This window comes from Octopus bimaculoides, chromosome 10 (genome assembly GCF_046866305.1).
Source record: "Octopus bimaculoides isolate indiv1 chromosome 10, ASM4686630v1, whole genome shotgun sequence".
NCBI lineage: Eukaryota > Metazoa > Mollusca > Cephalopoda > Octopoda > Octopodidae > Octopus > Octopus bimaculoides.
The window spans coordinates 15,912,551-15,937,726 of NC_142937.1; the positions used below are offsets into that span (position 1 = coordinate 15,912,551).

Here is a 25,176-nt window from a genome sequence, read left to right on the forward strand (position 1 = left end):
AAGTTTGATCATAGCATGGAATGACTGCTCTAACTGGACATTCTTAGCACTAAACAACATCTGTCTGAAGAACCACTATATGATAGTGCCATATTCTGAATATCACTAGAATATCTCCTGTAGTCTGATCATTAGTGCACACTTTTTTTTTGAATGATGAAAATCCTGCAACTGGTACCATGGAACACTACTACTTGTTTCATGGTTGAGTGGTCAGCAACTATACTGCCTCCCTATCCCCCACTTGGCTTGCTGGGTGAGGGAGGGGGGGATTATGAACACTCTGCAGGACTAAAAACAAGACCTGTCAAAGGATGGATGAATTCAACTGACCCATGAGTGGTGTCTTGTTGGCAAGCCATACAGCTGGTCCAAGACCATAGCCACAAAAACTCTAATGAAAGACATACTTATTTCTTTATTGCTCACAGAGGGCTAAACATAGAGGGGACAAACAAGGACAGACAAAGGGATTAAGTCAATTACATTGTTCCCCAGTGCATAACTGGTACTTATTTAATTGACCTCGGCGGAATTTGAACTCAGAGTGTAATGGCAGACGAAATACCGCTAGGCATTTTGCCCGGTGTGCTAACGATTCTGCTCTCAGATAGCATTGATATCCCATGAGTGATGCAGTATAGAGCAAAAAGATGGTGAAAATAACTTCCTCTGACACCCCCAGATAGTGACAATACAGTCCTTAGTTAATACACAGTTAATCTGAGACAACAGATCGGTGAGTTGAGTTTATTCATTTAAAAGACTTGAGTAGCAGAGGTCTGCTCCACTGAAGCAGACTTAAATCTACATAATTCCAAAGCAAAAGTTAAATAAATGGAACCAGTTCAATTGAAACAGAATTCTCATTGGTAGATTCTCAAGATAAAAATATTAATTCAGCCAAGCATAGTGTGTGGGTCGACATTTGTGGTTTCAGGATCAGCCCCACTGCATGACACCTTGGGCAAGTGTCTTCTATTATATCTAACCAAAGCATTTTGAGTGGAGTTGAAAGACAGAAACAAAAAAAAGCAGATGGAAATGCGCGCGCAAGCTCTGTGGCATCAAGTGATGGTTGTAAATGATTGAAACAAGCAATGTTGTTCATTTCTTGTCTTCTATGTCTGGTCAAAGAGAAATATTACCTTGCTCGGAAACAAGTGGGGGAAGGGTCTCTGGCCATAGAAAATCTGCTTCAAAGAATTTTAACATTTGGATGTTAAAACCATGATTGTGTGTGTGTGTGTAATGTAAACATATGAAATTGATGTTACATTAAAAAATACACTAAAACACACAGAACAATGAAAAACTAACAACATCAATGTAATATATACACACATATACATACCTATCAGCATAGCGTAAAGTATTTAATGTATGTTCACAGCAATTCATACCAGGTGATATCATGGCAATCTGAAACAAATTTACAGACAAAACTTGATTGCAAAGTACACAGGATTAGCGATGAAATAAAATATACTGTATTGGCTCATATTGTATTTGCATAGAAGTCAAACTCCCAGAGTTCGTATGGCAGCAAAGTTGGTAAAGATTTGATAGCCTCATGAACAAGCTACATCCCTTAGATTTTAGTTTCAAAGTTATGCAGAGAAAGTGCGACAAATACACAGGTTAGTATACACTGAGAGAGAGAGAGAGAAAGAGAGTAATTAAAGTGGTGAAAAACTACCATTATGTTATGGTGATTGGTTTATCACAATCCAATAAGATGGCACATACAATTCTTAACCGGACTGGTTATATTTCAACTTACTTAGATTTGTTGGCAAGTATGTTTAGCCTTACTCATCCATCAGTAATATAGAAGAGGATGGAATTATTTACAACGGTCATCAAATGCCGAAACGAACACTAATGTTGTGGCATAAATTGGACAACAGAATAGAAGGAGGGAGAGTAAATACTGTACAATTCCTGGCAGTGCGATTCGTATAAATCTTTGATTCAACTGCACTGAATACACCATGATAGTATTAGATAATGTAAAATGTAGTGGAAGAGAAATACATTATGTTATCTTGTGGCTGTTTGTGTCAATAGAAAAGGTTAAAAAGAAATACTTACCATACATGTCTTTGATTTATCACCAGTGAAAGAGTCTCTCAGAACCTGTGTTAACTTGCTGGCCCTAAATGGCAAATGAGCCCCTTTACGTCCAAGAGCACGTATACATTCCTTGAAAATTATAAAAAGACAAAGAAATAAAGAGATTTTTCAATACATATATATGCACATATGCATACAATTTATACACACATACATCAGAATGTATTACACAGTTTTCACAGATAATAAACCCAAACAATAAAACAGACCTTACTTTGAAATTGTTAATTTGAAATACTGGTTATACAGAAATTTTAATTACAATTATTATAATTATTTGTTTATGTTTATATAGTTTATGTTTATATAGCATCGACCATGTTCAGATGGTGCTTTTTACGTGCCGCTGGCGGGGGGGGGGGGGGGGGGGGTCAGGAAGCGCTGGTTTCAAATTTTGGCACAAGGCCAGCAATTTCAAGGGAGGGGATATATCGATTGCAATCACCCCAGCATTCAGCTGGTACTTATTCTATCAACTCTGAAAGGATGAGAGGCAAAGTTGACCTCGGCAGAATTTGAACTCAGAACGTAAAGACAAATGGAATGCCACTAAGCATTTTGCCAAGTGTGCAAATGATTCTGCCAGTTCGCCTAAATACTGAAGTGTTTTAAGTAGAGGGTACACTCTAATCCTATCATAGATAATCTCATAAATGTCAGTGGCTCGATAAAATTGCACCTGGCCCATGATGCAAGTAGTTGGTGATAGGCTGAATGTCTACCTAGATGTAAAAACTACAGCATACACACGACTGGTTTTCTCTCTTGCAGTGTCTGCTAGATGATAAAGGGTCATGGTGAGATGCTATCTCATCCAACCCATGGAAAAACAAAGGATGAAGATGATAATGTTACATATTTGTCTGTCTATACATGTACAGGTGCAGCTCTGTACATCAAAAGTCAGCATTGCCAGTCAATAAACAGATCAATGAAATAAGTACTAGATTCAAGTAAATAACGAGGTTGATATGATTGCCTAAAAACTCTTAAAGGAGTAGGGGGTCTTGACAATGCCACATTCTAAGGGGAGAAACCAATAAGGGAAAATATCAACTTACTAAACATAAATCCATTGTTGTTATTAGTAAATACGTCAATATGCAGCAACAACAAGCATTGTAGAAAAAAGAATGTAAAGTTACCTTCAATGCTAACATCAACTTAGGATGATATGTCTAAAACCCTTAAAGGGTTACCCTAGCATGGCCACACTTCAGTACTTACTAATGTAAATCCATTATTATTATTATTATTATTATTATTAGGAATGTATATAATACAGAGCAGCATAACTTCTACAGAAATAAGTATGTAGAATTACCTTTAATGCTAACAAACTTTTATTTATTTCTGCTCCTTCCATTCTGGTTTGTCTGTCAGAGCTAGAAGTGTCAGCACCTCTCTCATTTCCTGAAAAAAGATAATAAATAATTAAAACATAAGTATTACAGTGTCTCAACATTCAGGTGTTCAGACAGTTTCTAACTAAATGTGAAATTTGATGCAGCTCAGTATCACTTGTATGATGGGGACAATCATTTATAATGGTTAAGAGATGTGAAGATAAGGAGACACAAACACACACATGTGAATGTATGCACGTGTGTGTGTGTATGCCTAAGTTTTAATCTTTAACAGATTATCACCAAATTACATTCATTATTCTTGGAGATTTTTCCATGTTTGTATGAAGGGGACGGTATATTTAGTTGTATAGTATCACCATCATCATCTGCAAACCCCCAATAAGGTCCCAAAATAACTGAAGTGAGTCACCAGGTCCCATTCGTCCCCCAATTCTTGATTCAATGCTGGGACTATTTCATTTTAATCCTTTAGCATTTAAACTGGCCCAAATATTCTTACTCTTAAATTCAAACCAGATCCAGTCTATCACACCTATCCTACAATGTCATTGTAAAAGTAAACAATCACATCTTCGAAATCTCAAAGCTATGAGATAATGCATAATCAATTCAAAAATTTTAATAAACTGAATGCTAAAGGGTTAAAACATTTGTATAAATTTTCTTCTACACAAACCAATAATGGGGCCTTTGCATGGCCACTCAACCTGTTCAAAATAACAATCAAATCGCCATCAAGGCACACATTACTGTCTTAAAGAACGCATTAAATAACATAGTCCTAGGTATATTATGTACGAAGGAAAGATGGGCTGACTTTTGATCATAGGTGTGTTTGATCTGAACTGACCCGGGATTAAAAAACAACTTCCTGTTCTTTAATCATCAAAAGTTTTATTTCTAAAACTTATCAGCCCCAGGCACTAGAACCCTGGCTAACAATCAATAGAAATCATTGTTATCAGACATCAAGCTGAGTGTTTACAGCTGTTCCAGTGACACAAAAAGTTATGGAACATTCTAAAATAACTAAGATAACATTCACACACACAAACCAAAATGGTAAATTAATTTAGATATGTAGACGACTGAGAACTAGATGTTAATTTTGTATCTTCCAACAACTGAAAACTCCTAATCTAAAGAGATCAGGTTTAAAAAAACTGCCACGTACCTGCTAAATCAATTAATGAAAATTTCCCATAAAGTTCTTTAGATCTGGAGAAAATAAAAACAAAATAAGATATATTTGGCATTTGTATATGGAGGAGAAACACAAATGGAACAAACATAATGAAAGAACCAAAACACAATAAGTGAATTTCTTATGAAATACAATTATTTCATATAGAGAAAAACAACCTGTTTTAAATCTCTAAGCGAGAGATATACAGTAACAGTACAGAATAGTAAAGCTTATTTGCTAACAGAATGTGGCAGTCATGTAGTAACAGCAACATCATCCTTTATAGGTCCACCACATTCAGTTGACAAATAAACTTTACTACAATTATTTCAATTCATTTCAAAAACAATCAGAAACTTGGACAGATTTCTTAAAAGAACAAACGTTATTAATTTTAAGTTGGTGTTTAGAACATAAAAGTTTCTTTCACAAAATTATGACTGATGGTTTTAATTGAAATTGCAACATTAAAAAATAAGTAAAATTTACAAAAAAAAAAAAGAAAAGAAAAGTAGCCACAGAAGTGTTGATATTAAATAAGTGAATCCAGTTAATATCTCATTATTTTAATGTCCAGATTCTATGCTTGCATGGGTCAGTCAAGTCAGACCTCTACAGCTGAATAGATTTTCTGTCGCCAATCCGCACTTGTTTCCAAGCAAGATAATATTCCCCATGACCAGACATATATCCATGGAAAATAGTAAACAATGACACTGCTAGGTGTCAAGGCATACACTCAAGGACAAGAGGGTGAGTAGAACATTGATGTCGATATACTCAAACATGTTGAATGTAAAATATATGTTTGAATTGTCACAAATCAAAGAATGGTAGAGAACTTGAAAAGCTTCAGTTGCAGATATAATTTACAAATTCTTAATGCAACAACCACAGCCATCATCACCATTCAAACATCTATTTTCCATACTTGCATGGGTAGACAAGAGTATGTTGTGGAAGCGTTTTCTGCTACTGGATGCCTTTCCTGTCACCAACCATCATCTGTTTCCAAATAAGATAATATTTCCTCATGGTTGGATAAGATTGGAAACAAAAGACACTGCTAGTGTGGTGGTTAGACTTGTTTACAACTATCACACAATGCAAAGGTGTCATGCAGTGGGACTGAACCCAAACCACAGGGTTGGGAAGTAAACTTCTTAACCCCACAGCCATGTCTGCACTTATTTCTATGGATTTAATAATCACAGCAATATTTTATTTGATAAAATAAAAATGTAAAATAAAATAATTTAATTTCTTTAAACAGAGACAAAATATTAGCATATAACAGCATTTGAATTTGTAAAAGATTGAGTTACCTGCGACGGAGTATTATCTGAAAGACAGCATGTGACCGAGAAGAGTGCTGGTTGGCAGCAGTCTGACCAGAAGTTCTAGAAATATAGAAATTTAAAATATTAGATGATTTAATCAGAGAAAAATATCACTTGCATATATTAATATACAATAATGAGTGCATTATGTGGGTTGGACAGGTATGCAAATGTGAATATTTGGACAAATCTTTGGAGGAAATATTTTGTAGCAGGCCAGTAAGCAACTCTCAATATAATAGCATAATACTGGTGGTTACTCTTATTTCTTGAGGCAGGCCCTGCCCAAAACATGACAACATGATCTTAATACAACACAAAGTTATTTTATGAATGCAAGTCAACTAAAATTACCATATTTGTTGCTATGTTTTTGTTGAAAAACTTTCAATTTATTTTGAAAGTAATGAAGAATTTAATAAGATATAAATGCTTTACTAACCCTTTGGCATTCAGATTATTGTCAAATGTAATGCTTATTTATTCACATTGTTTTGGATTAATCTGAATAATCTCATAGATTCAAAATTTCAATGATGTTAAAGTTTCTATTTAGAATGACATTGTAAGGTAGGTGTAAGAGGCCAGATTTGATTGGTTTAAACATAAAACAGGTAGAATATTTTGACCAGATATAGCCAGTTTAAATGGTAACAGGTTAAGATGGTATTTAGAACATAAACCCACATGAAATTTTAATGGAATATTTCAATTTAGATCACTTGAAAACAAAAAGACAGTGAGTGAGAAACCATGAAACAGAATATATTTCTTACTGGTCATGGTGACAGCTACAACATTTGTAACAAGTACCAAAAAGACACTTTCAACAAGTCCTCAAAGTAACACAGAATAAGTGGAACCTTCCTTGAAAAGCAGGCAGGGCATCAAACTGTAAAACACTGCCATTTGCCCGACCCTTACTAGCTTAAAAAAACAAAAGGAGAAAAAAAATGATAAACATTTAAAGGGCTTCTGCACAGTTTCTGCCTAACAAATTTCACACTCAAGTATTTGGCTAACTCGAGGTTACAGTAGAAAACGCTTGTCCAAGATGCCACTCAATGAGGTCACAGTTGGAGATATAGAAATTATAAAGAGAATTTAAGCCCAAAGCAACAGCTGGAATGGCTTATTACCAATACAAACTGCTCATCTGGAACACAAGACACATAAGTAACAAGTAACATACAGTTCTACATGAAGAGAATTTAAGCACACAGCCATAGATGGAATAGTTTATTATGAACACTGCTTCTCATCTGGAACACAATAGTTTTATAATCAGTTGATCTTACCTAACAGCATTACCATGTTGTATAAGTTTCAACACATCATCAACATTTTCAACTTGATTTTCTTGTAATTTCACTATATTCACTTGACCTTTTTGATCTTCCAACACTCGTAGTTTCACTTTTTTGTTTAACAAGTCAAATACCTGAAGTAAATGTGGGGAAAAAAAAAATGTTTCTTTTTAATATAAAAACTCCCATCAAGTAAATAAAACGAGACAGTTTCTACATAGCAACAACCTTCTTAAACTGTGACAGAAAATCGAGAAAAATAAAACAAAATATAACTCCTTGTTTGAATGTGTGCATTAAGTAGATAGTCAATGTTTGGTGTGGGGATAAGAGTAACATAATTAGTAGATTGACAGGAAGTGGGACTCATAGGAAGTCAGTAACACTTCGGAAGGAAGAGCTTCTTTAGAAAAGTGTGTGTGCATGTGTGTTTATATACACACACAGTGCGTGTGATGAGAAGTTCTTAGGAAGATTAATTTTTGATGAGAAATGAACAAACATTAAATAAATATTAACCAAAAAATTGACCGATATTTGTGCGAAGGAAAAAAAACTGAGATGCATTTTCTTTTTCTATTTAATGTTTTAATTATTTTTTTTTTACCCTCTTATTTCAAGGTTCCCACAAATTTTACCATTAATATGGATTAGCTATTTGGTTAATAAGTTCATTTCCCAACCATACGGCTTCAGGTTCAGTCCCACTGTGTGACACCTTGAGCAAGTGCTATCTATTACAGCCTTGGGCTAACCAAAGTGGATTCCAAGAACGAAAACTGAAAGAAGCCCATCATGTATATGTGTGTGTAAGTGTGTACTCTAGTCTTGACATAGCGCAATTCATTTCCAATATTCTGTAAGAATGTGTCTGGCCATGGATAAATATTACTTTACTAGAAACAGGTGAGGACCGGCAACAAGAAGGACATACAGCCATAGAAGATCTGCCTCAATGAACTATCCAACCCATGCAAGCATGGAGAAAGTGGATGTTAAAACGAGTGGGGAATGACTGAGACAAGTGAAATATGAAACTCCTTAAAAACACAACACAGCTAACAATTAAAAGAAATCATTTAATGCCCACTTTTCCATGCTTGCATGGGTCAGATGGAATTCATTGTACTAGATTTTCTATGGTTGGATGCCTCTCCTGTCACCAAACTTCTGTTTCCAAGTAAGGTAATATTTCCCGTTGGATAAATGTGTTTTCATGGAAAACTAGAAATGAAGCAAGAGACTGCTAGTATGATGGTGGCAGCTGTTTACAATTATTACATGATGTCAAGACAAAGGGACAAACACATACAAATGCGTGTGCACACACAAGTTTTTCGTCACTTTCCATGGAAAAAAAGATCCACTCATGAGTCTTTGGTCAGCTCAGAGCTATAGTAGAAGACACTTGCCCAAAATGCCATACGGTGGGATTGAACCTAAAACCGTATGGTGTAGGAGTGAACTTATTAACCACGTAGCCATGTCTGTGCCAAATAGCTTTTTTTTTGGGGGGGGGGGGGGGGCTTCAGGTCAATAAATGAGAGCCTTAATTAGTTTAAACTATTTGGCTCTCTCTCACCCTAAGAGCTAATAAGACAGAAAAGAAAAGAAAACAATAAAGAAAACAAAACTGGTCATTGAAGAATATGTTGTAACAATAAAGCAAATAAGAAAAGAAATTTTGTTTAGCATCGAAAAATGTTAAGTGAGAAAGTGAGACTCACCTTTCCACTATAAATTTCAAAATAACTTGCACTCACAGTAAGATCAAATTTTTTATAACGAGAATGGAGTAATTTAAAGACATCTTTTGCTGTAACAAACAGAAGTTTTTAATTAATCCAATTTGCCTAAAACTGTGCAACTGTGAATATAGAAGTAGAATGGTAAGATTAAATTCTATCTAAATAATGCTTTAACCCTTTCGTTACTGTATATATTTTGAGATGTTCTGTGTTTCTTTCAATTACTTTAAATATAACAAAGAATTTAGTAAAATAACTTAGTTATCATTCAGCTAGTGTTAGGAACATAAATTGTGACTAAGGTTTGGTGGAAGATTTTAATTCAAAACTTATGAAAACCAGACATTTGTACTCACAGCCAGTTTCAGCCGGGTTGGTAACGAAAGGTTAAGTTACAAAAGTCAGATAAATTGACTAAAGAACTCTAGCAAACTTAATTACAAATTACATAAAACAGATCATTTAAATAGTTAACTTGGATTTCTTTAATCAGCGTGATTGTTGCCAAGGCCACTGACTGGCTCCTGTGCCAGTAGCACGTAAAAAAAAGTACCGTTCGAGCGTGGTCATTGCCAGTGCCACTGAACTGGCTCCTGTGCAGGTGGCATGTAAAAAGCACCATTTGAACGTGGCCAATGCTAGTACCGCCTGACTGGCTCTCATGCCAGTGGCACGTAAAGGCACCCACTACACACTCGGAGTGGTTGGCGTTAGGAAGGGCATCCAGCTGTAGAAACTTTGCCAGATCAGATTGGAGACTGGTGCAGCCTTCTGGCTCGCCAGCCCTCAGTCAAACCATCCAACCCATGCCAGCATGGAAAGCAGACGTTAAACGATGATGATGATGATGATTTTGGTACCAACCTACTTGAGACTACCCCCTAGTTCTAAAATACAATTTTCGTTTTATGTTAATTTGTTCCAGACACCAGCTTAACAATGACAACATTATTTTACTAAATTCATTATTTTCAAAATTAATTGAAAAAAAGAATTTATTTCAACAGAAATATGATAACAAAAGAGTTAAACAGACCAATGTTCAAAGAAATCCTAGCCATGGCCATCCAGTCTTTTTTTTTTTTTTAATCACAGTAAATCTCACACATCATCAAATGATGGTAGGATGGGCTTTAATTAATCCTCTTTGACACCACTCCACTTGAGACCATTCTCTGGTTCTGATACAAATTTTGATTTAAAGTGATCTAAATTAAAATCTTCCGCAAAAATTCCATGTTAAAATTCATGTTCCAAATATCGGTTTAATAATGACAAAGTTATTTTACAAAATCCTTCATTATTTTAAAAATTAACTAAAACAAAGGCAGAGTATTTAAAAAACAGTATGGTAACCAAAAGCCAATATCTCTAATTTAATGTCTTGACAATTTTAAAATAAAATAAACTTTATACATTTGTTTGGAATTTTCAGACTACATATTTCTGATTCTTACAGAAAAAAAAATTATCACTAACAGCATTTCAGATAATGTATTATTAACAGTATTAGGGGAAAATACTTATCAGAAATAAATATTAATTTGTACGTCAAACTTGGATGTGTGGTTTTCAATTCTGTAGGTTCGTAATCAACCTGAGAAATCATTTTATATAGATGCCTCTGGCATTCAAAACAACACAACCAAGTTAAGGTTGGATGTGCTAATTAATATTCATTATAAAGGCTGTTCTTGTCATTTATAGCTAAGTTAAACATCTCAGAAACACAAGGAAAAATAATTTGTTTCAAAAATATAATTAAACATTAAAATTGTTTAAATTCACAAACCTGCTAATGCGTAAATTCCTTTGCTACAATCTTGGTTCTTACCAGAAAAATCACCTCCCATTGTCTGAAAGGAAAATATTATTATTATTATTATTATTGTTGTTGTTAAGGTGGTGAACTGGCAGAATTGTTAGCACACCAGGCAAAATGGTTAGTGGCATTTTGCCTGTCTTTTTACATTCTGAGTTCAAATTCTGCCAAGGTCAATAAAATAAGTACCAGTTGAGCACTGAGGGTCAATGTAATTGACTTACACTCCATTCCTTGAAATTGCTGGCCTTGTGCCAAAATTTGAAATCAGTAGTAGTAATTTTTCACATATGCACAAGGTCAGAACTATGAGAGCAGTGGGGTGGTTGATTAAATCCACCCCAGTACTTGATTGGTATATATTACAATCAACCCCGAACCCAGAAAGATGACAGAAAAAGTTGATTTTGGTGGGTTTTGAACTTGCAAAGTAAAAGAACTGGAATACCACTAGGCATTTTGTCTGTCTTTGTCTCTCACCAAATTCTGCCATTCACTGCTTTCATCATTATAATTATCTCTGAGTTAAACACACAAGGCCTGCCATTTTGAGGGAAAGTGTTAGTCTATACCATTCACCCAATATTTGACAGCTACTTTATTTTATTGACCCTGAAAAGATGAAAGGCAAAGGTGACCTTGGCATGATTTGAACTCAGAATGTAAAGAGCTGGAACAAATATCACAAAGCAATTTTTTTCCCTGGCGCTCCAGCAATTCTGTCAGCTCACCAATGTGTACAATACAATGTAATCATTATAACATTATTATTCCAATAGTGTTTATGTTGTTGCTGGCTGAATGCTCTCCCTGTTACCAACCCTCACATGTTTCCAAGTAAGGTAATATTTTCCTAGAGCCAGGCGTGTCTTCAGAGAATATTGGAAATGGATGACACTGCTTGTATGACAGTGACACTCATTTACAATTGTTGCATGGTATCAAGACAAAGACATACACACATATACCTACATACACGTGTGTATGTGTGTGTATATATAAACGTACACACACCCACACTTACACACAAACAACAGAGGCTTCTTTCAGTTTCTTGCCACCAAATCCACTCACAAGGCTTTGGTGCCCAAGGTGTCACATACAGGGATTGAACTGCAAACCACACGGGCAGAATGCAAGCTTTTCAACCAAACAGTCATGCCTGTACCTACAAAACTAGTTAAACTCTTTAAAATAAAGTCAAACTCTTGTTGAGTTTATAAGTTAACTCAAATACTTACATGTGTTTTTCCACTTCCTGTCTGGCCATATGCAAAACAGGTAGCCATACCCCCTTCGAATATACAATCTACTAGTGGTCTGGCAGCATACCTGAAAGAACAAAATAATCATAATTATAATAATGGTTTTATAAGTTTGGCACAAGGCCAGCAATTTTGGGGGTGGGGTAAGTTGATTACATCAACTCCAGTGCTCAACTGGTCCTTATTTTATTGACCGCAAAAGGGTGATTGGCAAAGTCAATAAAAAAGGTAATGCCATTTCAGCTCAGAATGTAAAGACAGACAAAATACTGCTAAGATTTCTAAACATTTCTCCCGGTGTGCTAACGATTCTGCCAGCTTGCCACCCTAATAACAACAATAATAATAATAATAATAATCCTTTCTACTAAAGGTACAGGGTCTGAAATATTGGCGGGAGGGTTTAAGCCAATTACATCAACCTCAGTGTTTCACTGGTACTGTATCTATTGACCTCGAAAGGATGAAAGGCAAGGTTGAACTTGGTGAAGTCTGAACTCAAATAATAATAATCTTTTCTACTATAGGCACAAGGCCTGAAGTGTGTGGAGGGGGACAGGCAATTACATTGACCTCAGTGCTCAACTGGTACTTATTTTATCAATTCCAAAAGGATGAAAGGCAAAGTCATCCCTGGAAGAATTTGAACTCAGAATATAACGATGGAAGAAATGCTGCTAAGTATTTTGCCTGGCATGCTAACAGTTTTGCCAGCTCACCAGTAATAATAAGCTCTTGTTACAGGCATAAGGCCTGAAATTTTTGAAGAAGGTGCTAATTAATTACATTGACTCCAGTGCTTAATTGGTATTTATTTTATTGATCCCTGAAAGGATGGAAGTCAAAGTCAGCCACAGCGGAATTTATTACAATCATCATCATCATCATAAATATCAATAATAAGATTTTTATCAATATTCTGGATAACAAAGAATATCAGATCAAAAATAACTGACTCTTATTAATGAGACATTAACTTGTGGAACAATCAGTTATGCACCATAATTAAACATAAATTGCAAGCAAAATTTGAAATAATAGATTCTAATTCAACAGTAAATTTATATCACAGAACTAGGAGCAGTCTTAGGTAAGTTGGTGTGAAAAGGGTCAAAAATTGGCAAGATGTGGTTTGGGAGAAATTCAGCAGTTATTTCTAGCAAGTCGGACAACCTGTTCGCTAATGAATAGTATTACTCATTTATAATTTAATGTAAAGACTATAACATCATTATCATTATTATTATCATCTAGAAACACAGTACTCACCGATATACCATTTCATTATTTGCATTCTCATCCAATGCGTAATCATATCGGAAACTTTGATTCTCTACATATTTGGTCAAGTCTACTTTCACTTTGGGCTCATGCACAAATACATGGTCCTTGTTAGGTATTGTTATCACATCAGCTTCACGACGGCTTATTTCTGGAGAGAACAGAGTAGAGAGACTGTTTAGCAAAATGCAGGGTAAAGGAGCAACAACAAACATATAAAGAAGCATTATGGAGAAAGCATTAAAAGACAAAACAATTACTTGTGTATTGTTCCAATCTCATGGAGAAACACTAGAATCTCCCATCAGCTCACACTTTCACAAACTCACTTGCTTTTTTGCCCCTATCCCTTTCACTCATCCCTCTTGCATTCTTGTAGGTAGCCCCCCACCTCTATCATACGCTTGCTCATCAACACGTTTTCCATGCTGGCATGGGTTTGACGGTTTGACTGAGGGCTGGCAAGCCAGAAGGTTGCACCAGGCTCCAATCCGATCTGACAAAGTTTCTACAGCTGGATGCCCTTCCTGTCTATGATTTCCCAATAATTGATAAATAAATGTTATTAAGCATCATTAGCAGCCTCTTTGTTCTTTTATTGTTTTAAACAGACCTAATAATGCCTCAGATGTAATTTATATTAACAATTTAGTCATTAATATCTAATGCAGGTACATGGAACAACTTCTCAGCAACTGATGGTCCAGAATCTCTCTTAATCTGGATTACAATGATAAGCAGGCACTTGAATTTCTCATGACTTACCAGACCAGTTCACTGAATGGCAGCAAGCAAAGCTGCAATTGTTGCATGGGAGAGAGAGAGATAACGAGTGTATGTCATGTGTCAAGTAGGAATGCGTGAGAATGAGAGAAAACTGCAGGGAGGGAGTGAACAAGACAAGCTGTAAAATGACCATAAGAAGGGACGAGTGGGAGTGAGGGAGGGAGACAAAGTGTAAATAGATATAATTAGTTTATGGTGGGCTGGCAGAATTGTTAGCACATCAGACAAAATACTTAGCGGCAGTTCTTTTGACAATGTTTTTGAGTTCAAAACTCACCAAGGTCAATTTCGTGTTCCATCCTTTCAGGTTTGACGAAATAAAGTATCAGTGAAGCACTGGGTGGGGTTGATACAATCAACTAGCCCCTCCCCTCAAAATTGCCGGCTTCGTGCCAAAATTTGAAACAATTATCATCATTAAGGCACTGGGTTGGCAGAATTGGTGACACAGACTAAATGCTTAGCTGCATTTGTTCCTGTTCTTTACATTCTGAGTTCAAATCTAGTCACGGTCAAGTTTGCCTTTACCTTTTCAGGGTTGAAATAAAGTACCAATCAACTGCCCCTCTCTCCAAATTACCAGCCTTGTGCCAAAATTAGAAATTAAGTACCAGTTGCATACTGGTTGATCTAATCGACACCCCCTCCCCATTTCCGGCCTTGTACCCAGAGTAGAAAAGAATATGTCAAAGAAGCCCAGACAAAACCACATCTGGGTTACTTGGTATGTTGCAGGAGCTTTCTAAACAAAGGCAGTTTATAACTATATCTGGGCTGTTTGATGTTTGACTAACTAGGGGATTATTGCCTTACTTGGAAACAGATGGGGTTTGGTGATAGGGAGGGCATCCAGTCCTAAAAAAATTTGCCTTGAATTCTGTCTGACCCATGCAAGCACAGAAAAATGGACATTAAAACAATGATATATACATATAATTCTTAAGTAATTTCCTAAATACAATATAGAAGTAGATGGCATTACCTTTTTTATTTAATGGTCTTTTTCTCACACAAACACAAATTTGGTGATCTTCTATTGCATCAGATCCTGTGAGAGGGTGATAGTCAAGACTTGTACGGAATTCTCTGGAAAAAAGAAAAAAATTATTCATTGCCATTAAATGAAAATAAGAAAACCAAACAAACAAGTCATATAAGCAAGCATTTAAAAATTTTTTTATTATCAAACCTGAAATTTTCTTCTTCATATTTGTGCAGAAATAGAAAAACAGTTTCTAGTGATCACAGGGAAATCAAATGATTTTTGTTAATTTATTAGCTTTGCAGGTGTAGGCATAGAAGCACTTCCTAACAATGTGGTTTCCAGTTGTCTCGTTGTTCAGCACTTTTGTGCATCTTATGTGCTATTGCCCTGAGCCCATCAAAGCTTTGTGAATGGATTTGGCAGAGGGAAACTGAAAGAAGCTGGTAGTGTGTGTGTGCACGTGTGTGTTTCTACCTCTTTGTTTTGACATCACATGATAGTGACACTGCAAACTGAAAGAATCCCAGTGTGTATGTGTGTTTCTAGTTGCACTTCTCCAAAAAATCAGTGAGATACAAATGGTGATGATGCCATTTCTCCTGTCGAAAAATCCCCCTCTGGCTACGTCTTCAAAGGTGTGTAGACTAAGAGAGACTTTACTTGAAACTCTGGTATGGATTAATGACAGGAAGGGTGTCTTGCATAAAACAATGCTTCATCAAATGATAACTGAAAATGAAGACGCTTGCTTTCCAACCATATGGTTTTGGATTCAGTCTCATTGTGCAGCACCTTTGGGTCAACTGAAGCCTCATGAAGGGACATGGTAGACAGAAACTTAAAGAAACTCATCATGCACACACGTGTGTGTGTGTGCATATATACAAAGCAGTAAGGGCTTTTTAAAAGTCTTACCAAGAACAAGACAACCTCTCCAATGTTGGTGCCACAACAAAACAGATCTAATGGTTGATGGAAAGAAGGACATCCAGACAAAAAACCATGTCAAAAATGAGAACTACAAAAGTGAGATGTTGTTCTCTGACCTGTCTAGGGCAGCTGTAATTCAAACAAGAATCAGCCTAGACTGTGACAACTTGCCCACCACATGTCAGCACGGAAAGCAGACATACAATGATATCAATGATAAGATCATCTGATATGTGAAGGAATGATCACTAAACAAGAGGCAGGAGAAAGTCAATGTAATAATACTTTATCATAGAGATAAACTCTATTACTAAACATGAGAAGAAGCAGGAGTAGGTTCTCCGCCCTTGGGTGATGCTACAGATCACCGTCCAGGAGTGTTCTGTCATAGACATACATACACATTATTGGATGGCTGTTGACACATGAGTTTCTCTGCCCTTTGCTAGATTTTATTTTTAGTCTTGCAGGGTGTGCAAAATCACCCTCCTCACCAAGCAAGCTTGGTAGGGTTGGCAGTTTAGTCACTGACAACCTGAAGATGCAACAGGGAGAAAGTATTACTTAGAGGAGAGGCAAGAGTAGGCCAATGTAATACCTTATCATAGAGAGAAACTCCCAATTTGGATCAGTGGTGTCATACTCTGTATCTTGCAATTCTCGGACAGCCTGATGATGAGCCCTTCTTTCATCTCGTTTCTGCTTGATTTTTTCTACTGCTTTGACACAATTGGATTTCCGACGACCTGACAAAAAACAACCAAACACTCATATTTAAATCAATTTCATTTTGAGCAGTTAAAAGACATTCTTTGATCTTATTGATCATTTATTTAAAACATTTACAGAATTAATTCTAATAAAAGCAATGTATTCCAGAGAAATATCATAACAAAAGCATTAAAACAATAACAATTTCTTGCACTAAAATAGAATTTCCTGCTACATTATGGAGTGCATTTTGGAGTTTCAACAAGAAAAAAAAAGCGAAAAGGACTTTGAATATTTTTACCAACCTTGATTGTTTGGTATTTTGGATTTTTCGTCTGTTCCATTGTTTACGACAGACTGTCCATTCTGAGAGATCACCGATTGTCGTGGAACTGCATAGCTAGGACGGGAACGACTTAATGAACCTGAGAGAAAACAAGAAAAATAACTACTTTAGCTAATTATTTTCTATGTATTATGTTTAAAAGGAATAAAAGTAACACATAATAACATAAAAAAAACCAGCCTTAAAATTAAATTAATATACACATTTCAAACAGTCTTAGATTAAATTACTTGAGTATATAACATTTTAATGTTTGTATAACATTGCAAATGTGGAACGGCTCTAGCTGTTGCATTTTGTTTCAAGTTTCTTTGACAAATTTTCTGAGACAAAATATCACAGTTACTGCTGTTCCATGTTTGTATATATATTATGTTATACACACAGTTTTATTTTTGTAAACACATTGTTACACACATTATTCCATGCTTGTATATGTGTTGTTATATATATACTGTTTCATGTCTGAATATACATTGTTATACACACTGGTATTTTAACCTAATAATTCTGTCCCTTGGCTCTAACATGGTGTGTTACCACTGAGTTGTTATTCACCTCATAAATTTTGTTGTTTTCACTCATTAAAGATGATTGAGTGAGAGAGGTAATCTATCATAGATTTTAACACATCAGAAATGACATGGTTCCATCTGAACTAGGGCCATATTTTTTCCCCATTACTAGACCTTGAGGGTATACTCTGGCAATGCAACCATTATCTCTTTCTAGCTCCACTTCAACTGACACCCACCCTCATATAAAATGCAGGGTAGCCATATATTGTCTCAACTACAACAAACCTGTTCCTGTCCCTTCTATTATACTTTAATAACCATTTAGCATTTAAACCAGCTAAAATATTCTGCCTGTTTTATGTTCAAACTGGCCATATTCAGCATCTCTCACCTACTCTACAAGGTCATCCTAAAAATAAACGATGACATCATTGAAATCTCAAAGCCACAAAATAATGCATGATCAATTCAAAACAATGTGAATAAATAAACATTAAATTTGACAGAGAACTCTAAATGCTAGGGATTAACATTTCACTACCTCACAACTCCACCCTCTCTCTCTCTCCACTAAACTGCTTTAGTCAAGGATCTTTTTGTCTTGCAAGTTATATGGCAACCTCATGCTGGTATCATGAAAAAAGCTTCCAGTACATTCTGTAAAGTGGTGGTTGTTAAGAAGGGCCACCAGCAATAGAATCCTACCAAAACTGAGTCATTGGAACAACAAACAGTCCTCTGACCTACTGAATGCTGGAGACCTACCCAGCTTGTACCAGTAAAGAAGGCAGACATTAAATGATGTAACTGTCTGTTAGATGTCAATGAATTAAGTGAAGCAAAAAACTAACCAATGCCAAAATCCATTGAAGAGGGCCTTAAGAAAATTTTTTTCTCTCTTTCTTTGTCATGTCTTTTTAAAGTGATCTAAATTTAAACCTTCCCTCAAAATTTCATCTTAATTTATGTTCCAAGCACCAGTTTAATAATGATATATTTTAGTTTATTAAACTCATTATTTCCAAAATTAACTGAGGCAGTGTATTTCAGCAGAATTATGACAATGAAATGGTTAACAAAATATTTTAAAATCTCTAAGACTTATATTTTTTGAAACTGAGTGTTTTATCTTTACATTTTGGCATTTAAATGTAATTCAAGTTTACCAAAATTACCTGACTTTATTTTTGAAGTTTCTCTCGATGCATCTTGAGAAGCTTGTCGTGTCGACTAAACCAAAGATAAAAATAATTATTAAAAAAAATTAAAGCATTTTCAACAAGACATCAACATGAAAGCTTAGAGAGAGACAAACATTGAGAATATTATATACAAAATTATTTTTTCCATTATTAATTGGCAAAAGTTACAGAGTGACTCAAGGGCCAAAAGTTTCATGCATTAGTTGGTACTGATCAGCTTGATAACTTTTATCAATCAATAACGAGAAATATATATATATATATATATATATATATATATATATATATATATATACACTCTTGTTTTGAGTTCTATTTTCCTGTTTGTATCACCAAACCTGTATATACACTCACACACACACACATACATACATAAATAAATACAGTAATGTGTACACACACACTGCAAAGGTTGTCACATCCTTTTCCCCCTTTTTTTGGTAATCATAACGTTGCCCCTGTCTGATTTGATTTTCCATCTATTTTTCCCCAAGAAACATCTACATAAATTTTAATATTTTTATATTTTACTCAGACCAACCAAGTTCAAATTGTCCTTATTTCTTTGGCACCCTGTATAAATACCATCTGTAGAAAAACAATGAGTAAACAAGACAGCACATAAATGAATTGGAAAAAAATTATATTTTCTCGTTGTTTTTTCTGCCCACCTCTCCTCAAACAGAATGTAAATATCATGTAAAAAGAGCAGCACACATCAAACTTGTCAAATGAATTGATGCTTTTTTTTATTGCCAACATAAAGTAATTGGATGACAGTATTTTTCATGAAATAACATCAGTTGTAAATGATATAAATTAGTAGTAATTTGTGTAAATTAGATGAAACGGAATCCAAGCAAACTGGTGGTGACAGTCTGCATCAAACAAGACTTTTATTATTTGAAAAAAGTAACAGAAAGAATACTGTGAAATCAGTAGGAGGAGAGGAATATCCATCTCGGACAGACACCTTCTTCAGAGTAAAGTAGACAGGAGAGAAGTTTTATCCAAGAGTTATAAAGTTGAGGAAAGCTTAAGAGACAAAAAACAGATGAACTATATGTAAATGTCCTATTTGAAGGCATAAAGATGAATAAACGTATTAGACACACCCTAATTTCAGCAGTGCACATTGGGAAAAACGTTTTTAATACAGTTGAACTTGTAATATGGACTCAACTTGGAATACAGGACACAGGGCTATTTAATGTAATCCTTCACATTCTATTCCATTAGATTTTACATTCGAATATTTCTCTCTTAAAAAAAGACGACATGTATTTAAAATGAGTTTTTATTATTAGCTGTTATAATGGTCATTTGCTAAAATTTTTTTTAATTTCAATTGTGAATTCTCTATTGTAGCATTTATTCTATATTTTTGAACTGGTATATAAAAAACGATTTTATATTATTGTATTTGTATAATTTCTTTTGTATCCTTCATAGCTTTTTGAATATGAAAGTGTTGTTTTTGTTTTGTTTTTTTAATTTCGTGTTTAATGTTACCATACCTTCTTTAATCCTTCAGGATTTAAACTGGTCATATCCAGCCAAAACATTCAACCTGTTTTATGTTCAAACTAGCCAAATTTAGTTACTTACATCTACCCTACAATGTTGTTCCAAAAATGCATAAATCACATCTTTGAAATCTCAAAGCTATGAGATAAGGCAGGATTAATTCAAAACTATTTGAATAAATAAACATTATATTTAACAAAGTGATCTAAATGCGAAAGGGTTAATGAATACAAAACAGTGACAACTGCACCACAGAACCTTTTAAATTGAAACATCTACAACAGTCTGATGATTTACAATAGCAATGATGAAATAAAAGTTCAGTATGTTGAATGCTTTCAATTAATGTAAGAAATATATTAGTTTAATTACAAACAAGAGTCTGAAAACTTGGACTCTGACACAATTTAAGATGCCAGACTTTGGCACATAAATTGACATGCCAGAGTCAAAAAGCTTTGCGTACCATTTCCATGGCCTAGCTTTGAACAAACAATTCTTGATTTTGTGGTGGCCAAATCTAACTGGCTTGAGTTTGAAAAGGTTAGAGGATAAACCAAAGTTTTTAGTTTAGTCAAAGAATTTCAATCAAAACAATATATTTATATAAAAAGAGGTTCTTCCAAACATCCTTGATATGATAACAAGACTTTGTAAGGTGGTACCAAAGAGAAACCATAAAAACATAACCTAACTATTTGAATTTTCAGTCTTATGTTTAAAGCTGAGAGTAATGAAAGACTAAAAAATTTAACATTTACATTATTTACATTTAACCTCATCTTGTTTGTTATTAACACAACGTTTCGGCTGATATACCCTCCAGCCTTCATCAGGTATCTTGGGGAAATTTCGAACCTGGGTTCTCAATTCTAAGGTATTTTTCGATGCTATTATTATTATTCAGGTCACTGAAGAATAGGAAAATATTAGATTTATAAGCCCTGGTAGTTGTAAATGAGTGTCACTGTCATACAAGCAGTGCCCTCCATTTTCAGTATTCTGTGAAAAACCTGTCTGGCTGTTGGGAAGTATTACCTTGCTTGGAAACAGATGAGGGTTAGTGACAGGAAGGGCATCTGGCCATATTATATCTGCACACTCAAGCAATCATGATGAAGTTTATAGTTTAAATATTTCTTAGACATGAACCAATGTCAAGGCAGCGTTTGTGTTGTTAAGCTGATCACAAATCCTTTAATTCTAATTTTGGCACAAGGCCAGTGGTTCTGATGGGAGGAGTGTTAGTCAATACCATCACCCCCAGTACACAACTGGTACTGATTTCATCAACCTTCAAAGAATGAAAGGCAAAGTCATCCTCAGCAGCATTCAAACTTAGGACATAAAAAGTTAGAAGAAATGCTGCTAAGTATTTTGCCTGATGTGCTAATAATGGTTCTACCAAAAATTGGTTAAAAGCTAGATTTAGTAGCTATCCTACTAAATGGAAATGGGTTTGGGAAATAATACTATACATGAGTTAAGAGTTGATCAACTGCTCAAAATGATGCTAATGTTCAGTTAGTTTAGTCCGTGATACTAAAGATAACTTGAACAACAGATTAAAGGATTTGTGATCAGCTTAACAACACAAACGCTGCCTTGACATTGGTTCATGTCTAAGAAATATTTAAACTATAAACTTCATCATGATTGCTTGAGTGTGCAGATATAATATGGCCAGATGCCCTTCCTGTCACTAACCCTCATCTGTTTCCAAGCAAGGTAATACTTCCCAACAGCCAGACAGGTTTTTCACAGAATACTGAAAATGGAGGGCACTGCTTGTATGACAGTGACACTCATTTACAACTACCAGGAGATGGCAACTCAAAGACACACATACACACAAATATGCATACATAGAATGGGCTTCTTTCAATTTCCATCAATCAAATTCACTAACAAAGTTTTAGTCAGTCCAGAGCCATAAAGACACCTGCCCAAGGCACTGCACAATGAGAATGAACCTGAAACCATTTGGTTGGGAACCAAATCACATAGCCATACTTACACCTTTATCAAACTATCATTGTTAACCGGACTCACTGTAATTGTTGATTTGAAATACGAAATGTCCCAATTTTTGAAACCCATGAAGAATAAAATTTATTTGGTTTATGGCCAATAAAATTAAGATTTCAATACACAAGTAACAATTATGAATAATTAAAAACACAGACTAAGAAAATATTAGTTAACGAAAAAGCAAGACATAATGAAATACAGAAAGGAAGCATACATATGTTATTCATAAAGTGTGTGTATGTATATATATAAAAACACTAAATACCATTGGCAAAGCTTAAAATATTTTTGGAGGGATGTGTGTATGTGTATATTTACACACACACACACACACATATATATATATATATATATATATATATATATATATAACAAATTTTACATTAAACTGTAGGATTATTCTATATGCTTTAGAGTACATATTAACTTTTACAAGGAAATGGAAAAGAAAAGGCCGACAGTGACTTCGAAGTTCTAGCTTGTTCACTTTCATCAGACAATCTAACGAAGGTGAGCAAACTGAAACTTTGAAGTCACTGTCAATCTTTATCTCATGTGTGTGTGCATGTGTATATATATGTGTATGTGTGCATGTATGTATATATGTGTGTGTGTACATGTGTGTGTGTGTGTGTGTGTTGTATATGTATATATATATACACACACACATACAATTCATAAAGCTTAAAGTATTTTTGGAGAGGAAGTGTATTATTTACATAAAACATGCCAATAATGAATAATAAATTGATATATAATTAATAATAGCAGTCACATCTAACCCATTGCACAAATGGAAACCACCACCTGATACTTTGGCTGTGTTTAGGGGAATCCAATCTGTTGCAAGTATGCAAGCACGATTTTTTGATTTGGGGATAGCATTCTCCCTCCATCCACAAGCTTGGAGACCCTGCCTTCCATTGCTGATTATATGTATATGGAGGAGCTAGTATAGTGTGCTGTGGACTATCCTGCAACCTTTCAAGCTGAAAGATTGCACAACAGTACATGGCATGATTAAACAGGCTCATCCAACAATTGCAATATCAGAACATGAAACTTGAAGTAGCTCACATATAAATCCTGTGTTTATTAAATGACATCTCTTGCTGGATGGAGTACCTTTCTGTTGATTCCACCAATAATGATGTTAATGTTCAGTTAGTTTAATCCAAGATACTGATTAGTTAATACTCTCTCTCTCGTCAAGTAACCATGTACCTCCTCTTATAACAAGACACCGGTTTCTGTCTCTCTGTCTCACTCTAACCTTTCATCATCTAACACAAGATCACCTCTTCCAATGCTCCCTCCCCTTTCAAAGATTCTTTTGTCGTGATGGTGCCATGTAAAAAGCATCCGGTCCACACTGTGAAGTGGTAGGCATTTGGAAGGGCATCCAGCTGCAAAAACCATGCCAAAATTGACCTCATTTGTGCTGGTATCACATAAGAAGCACTTAGTCCACTTTATAAGGGTGGTTGGTGTTATGAAGGGCATTCAGCCGTAAAAACATGCCAAAACAAATGCAGTAGCTTGTGTTGTTTTCCACCTGGCCAGCTCCTGTTAAACCATCCAACCCATGCCAGCATGGAATGCAGACATTAAATGATGATGATGGGAAAATGTGCCTGTAACTCATCCTCATATTTCTGTTTGCACAAAGTGGAGCTAAACTAAGAGCAAAACATTTCATTGCAATACCACACCATCTTTTGCGAATGGATTATTCTATGCTAAATAATAATGATGGGCACAAGGGCAAATTTACAGGGTGGACGTTAAGTCAATTACATCAACTCCAGTACTTGCCTGGCACTTTATTTTAACCCCCAAAATGATGAAAGTTGATTTTAGCAGGATTTTAGCAGAACATAAAGAGCTGCAAGAAATGCCAATAAACATTTTGTCTGGCATGCTGATGATTCCCCCAGTTTGCTACATTTAAAATTATTTTTGATTAAGGAGCAGAGGTAATAATTTTGAGAAGAGGGTTAGTTTATATGATAATGGTTTTAAATTTTAGCACATGGGGTAGAGGGGAAATTGACTACCTTGGCCCCATGCTTGATTGGTACTTATTTTTTTTACCCCAAAAGTATAAAGGGTAAAAACCCCAGTGAAATTTGAACTTGGAATGTAAAGAGCTGGAAAAACTGCCACTAAGATTATATTGTCTAGTGTGCTAATGATTTTACCAACATTGGTTATCAGGCAGAGGGAGGACAAACACTAATACATATACAACAGGCTTTCACACAGTCTCCATCTACCAAATCCACTCATAAGGCATTGATCGACCCAGGGATATAATAGACGATACTTGCCCAAGGTGCATGCAGTGGGACTGAACCTAAAACAATGTGGTTACAAAGCAAGCTTAACTGCACAGCCATGCAGACAGTTGTGTGTCGGTTCATTTAGTTGTGGAAAAATACATTCCATCCAAGCTGAGAATATCACTTGAGGAAAACTCTTGTCCTCCTAACCAGTCTATGTACTGGGAGTAGGTTGTGAGTGGTGAATAAATTAAGATTACAAAACATGAAATTATGCACTGGTTTTATGAGTCCTTATGATTCATACACACACCTACACACATATATACTACTGTATAATACAACAAACAATAACAGGTACCACAAATAATGAGCTATAACCAGCCTGCATTCATGGCATGTT

At 35.2% G+C, this 25,176-nt stretch overlaps 1 protein-coding gene across 4 annotated transcripts in view; it reads right to left on the bottom strand.

The window, feature by feature from the left end:
* Positions 1–25,176, bottom strand: part of LOC106879651 (kinesin-like protein KIF2A) — a 73,805-nt gene that overhangs the window by 9,087 nt on the left and 39,542 nt on the right. For all 4 annotated transcript variants that reach the window (XM_089358400.1, XM_052971046.2, XM_052971047.2 and 1 more), the window contains 14 exons: positions 18,907–18,961; positions 17,173–17,292; positions 16,755–16,902; positions 15,224–15,327; positions 13,444–13,606; positions 12,151–12,241; positions 10,880–10,943; positions 9,067–9,155; positions 7,331–7,473; positions 6,018–6,092; positions 4,681–4,724; positions 3,461–3,549; positions 2,095–2,205; positions 1,355–1,422 (listed from right to left, as the gene is read on the bottom strand). In XM_089358400.1, the coding sequence (XP_089214526.1) occupies positions 1,355–1,422; positions 2,095–2,205; positions 3,461–3,549; positions 4,681–4,724; positions 6,018–6,092; positions 7,331–7,473; positions 9,067–9,155; positions 10,880–10,943; positions 12,151–12,241; positions 13,444–13,606; positions 15,224–15,327; positions 16,755–16,902; positions 17,173–17,292; positions 18,907–18,961 (1,364 nt within the window). The remainder of the gene's footprint in view (positions 1–1,354; positions 1,423–2,094; positions 2,206–3,460; positions 3,550–4,680; positions 4,725–6,017; positions 6,093–7,330; positions 7,474–9,066; positions 9,156–10,879; positions 10,944–12,150; positions 12,242–13,443; positions 13,607–15,223; positions 15,328–16,754; positions 16,903–17,172; positions 17,293–18,906; positions 18,962–25,176) is intronic.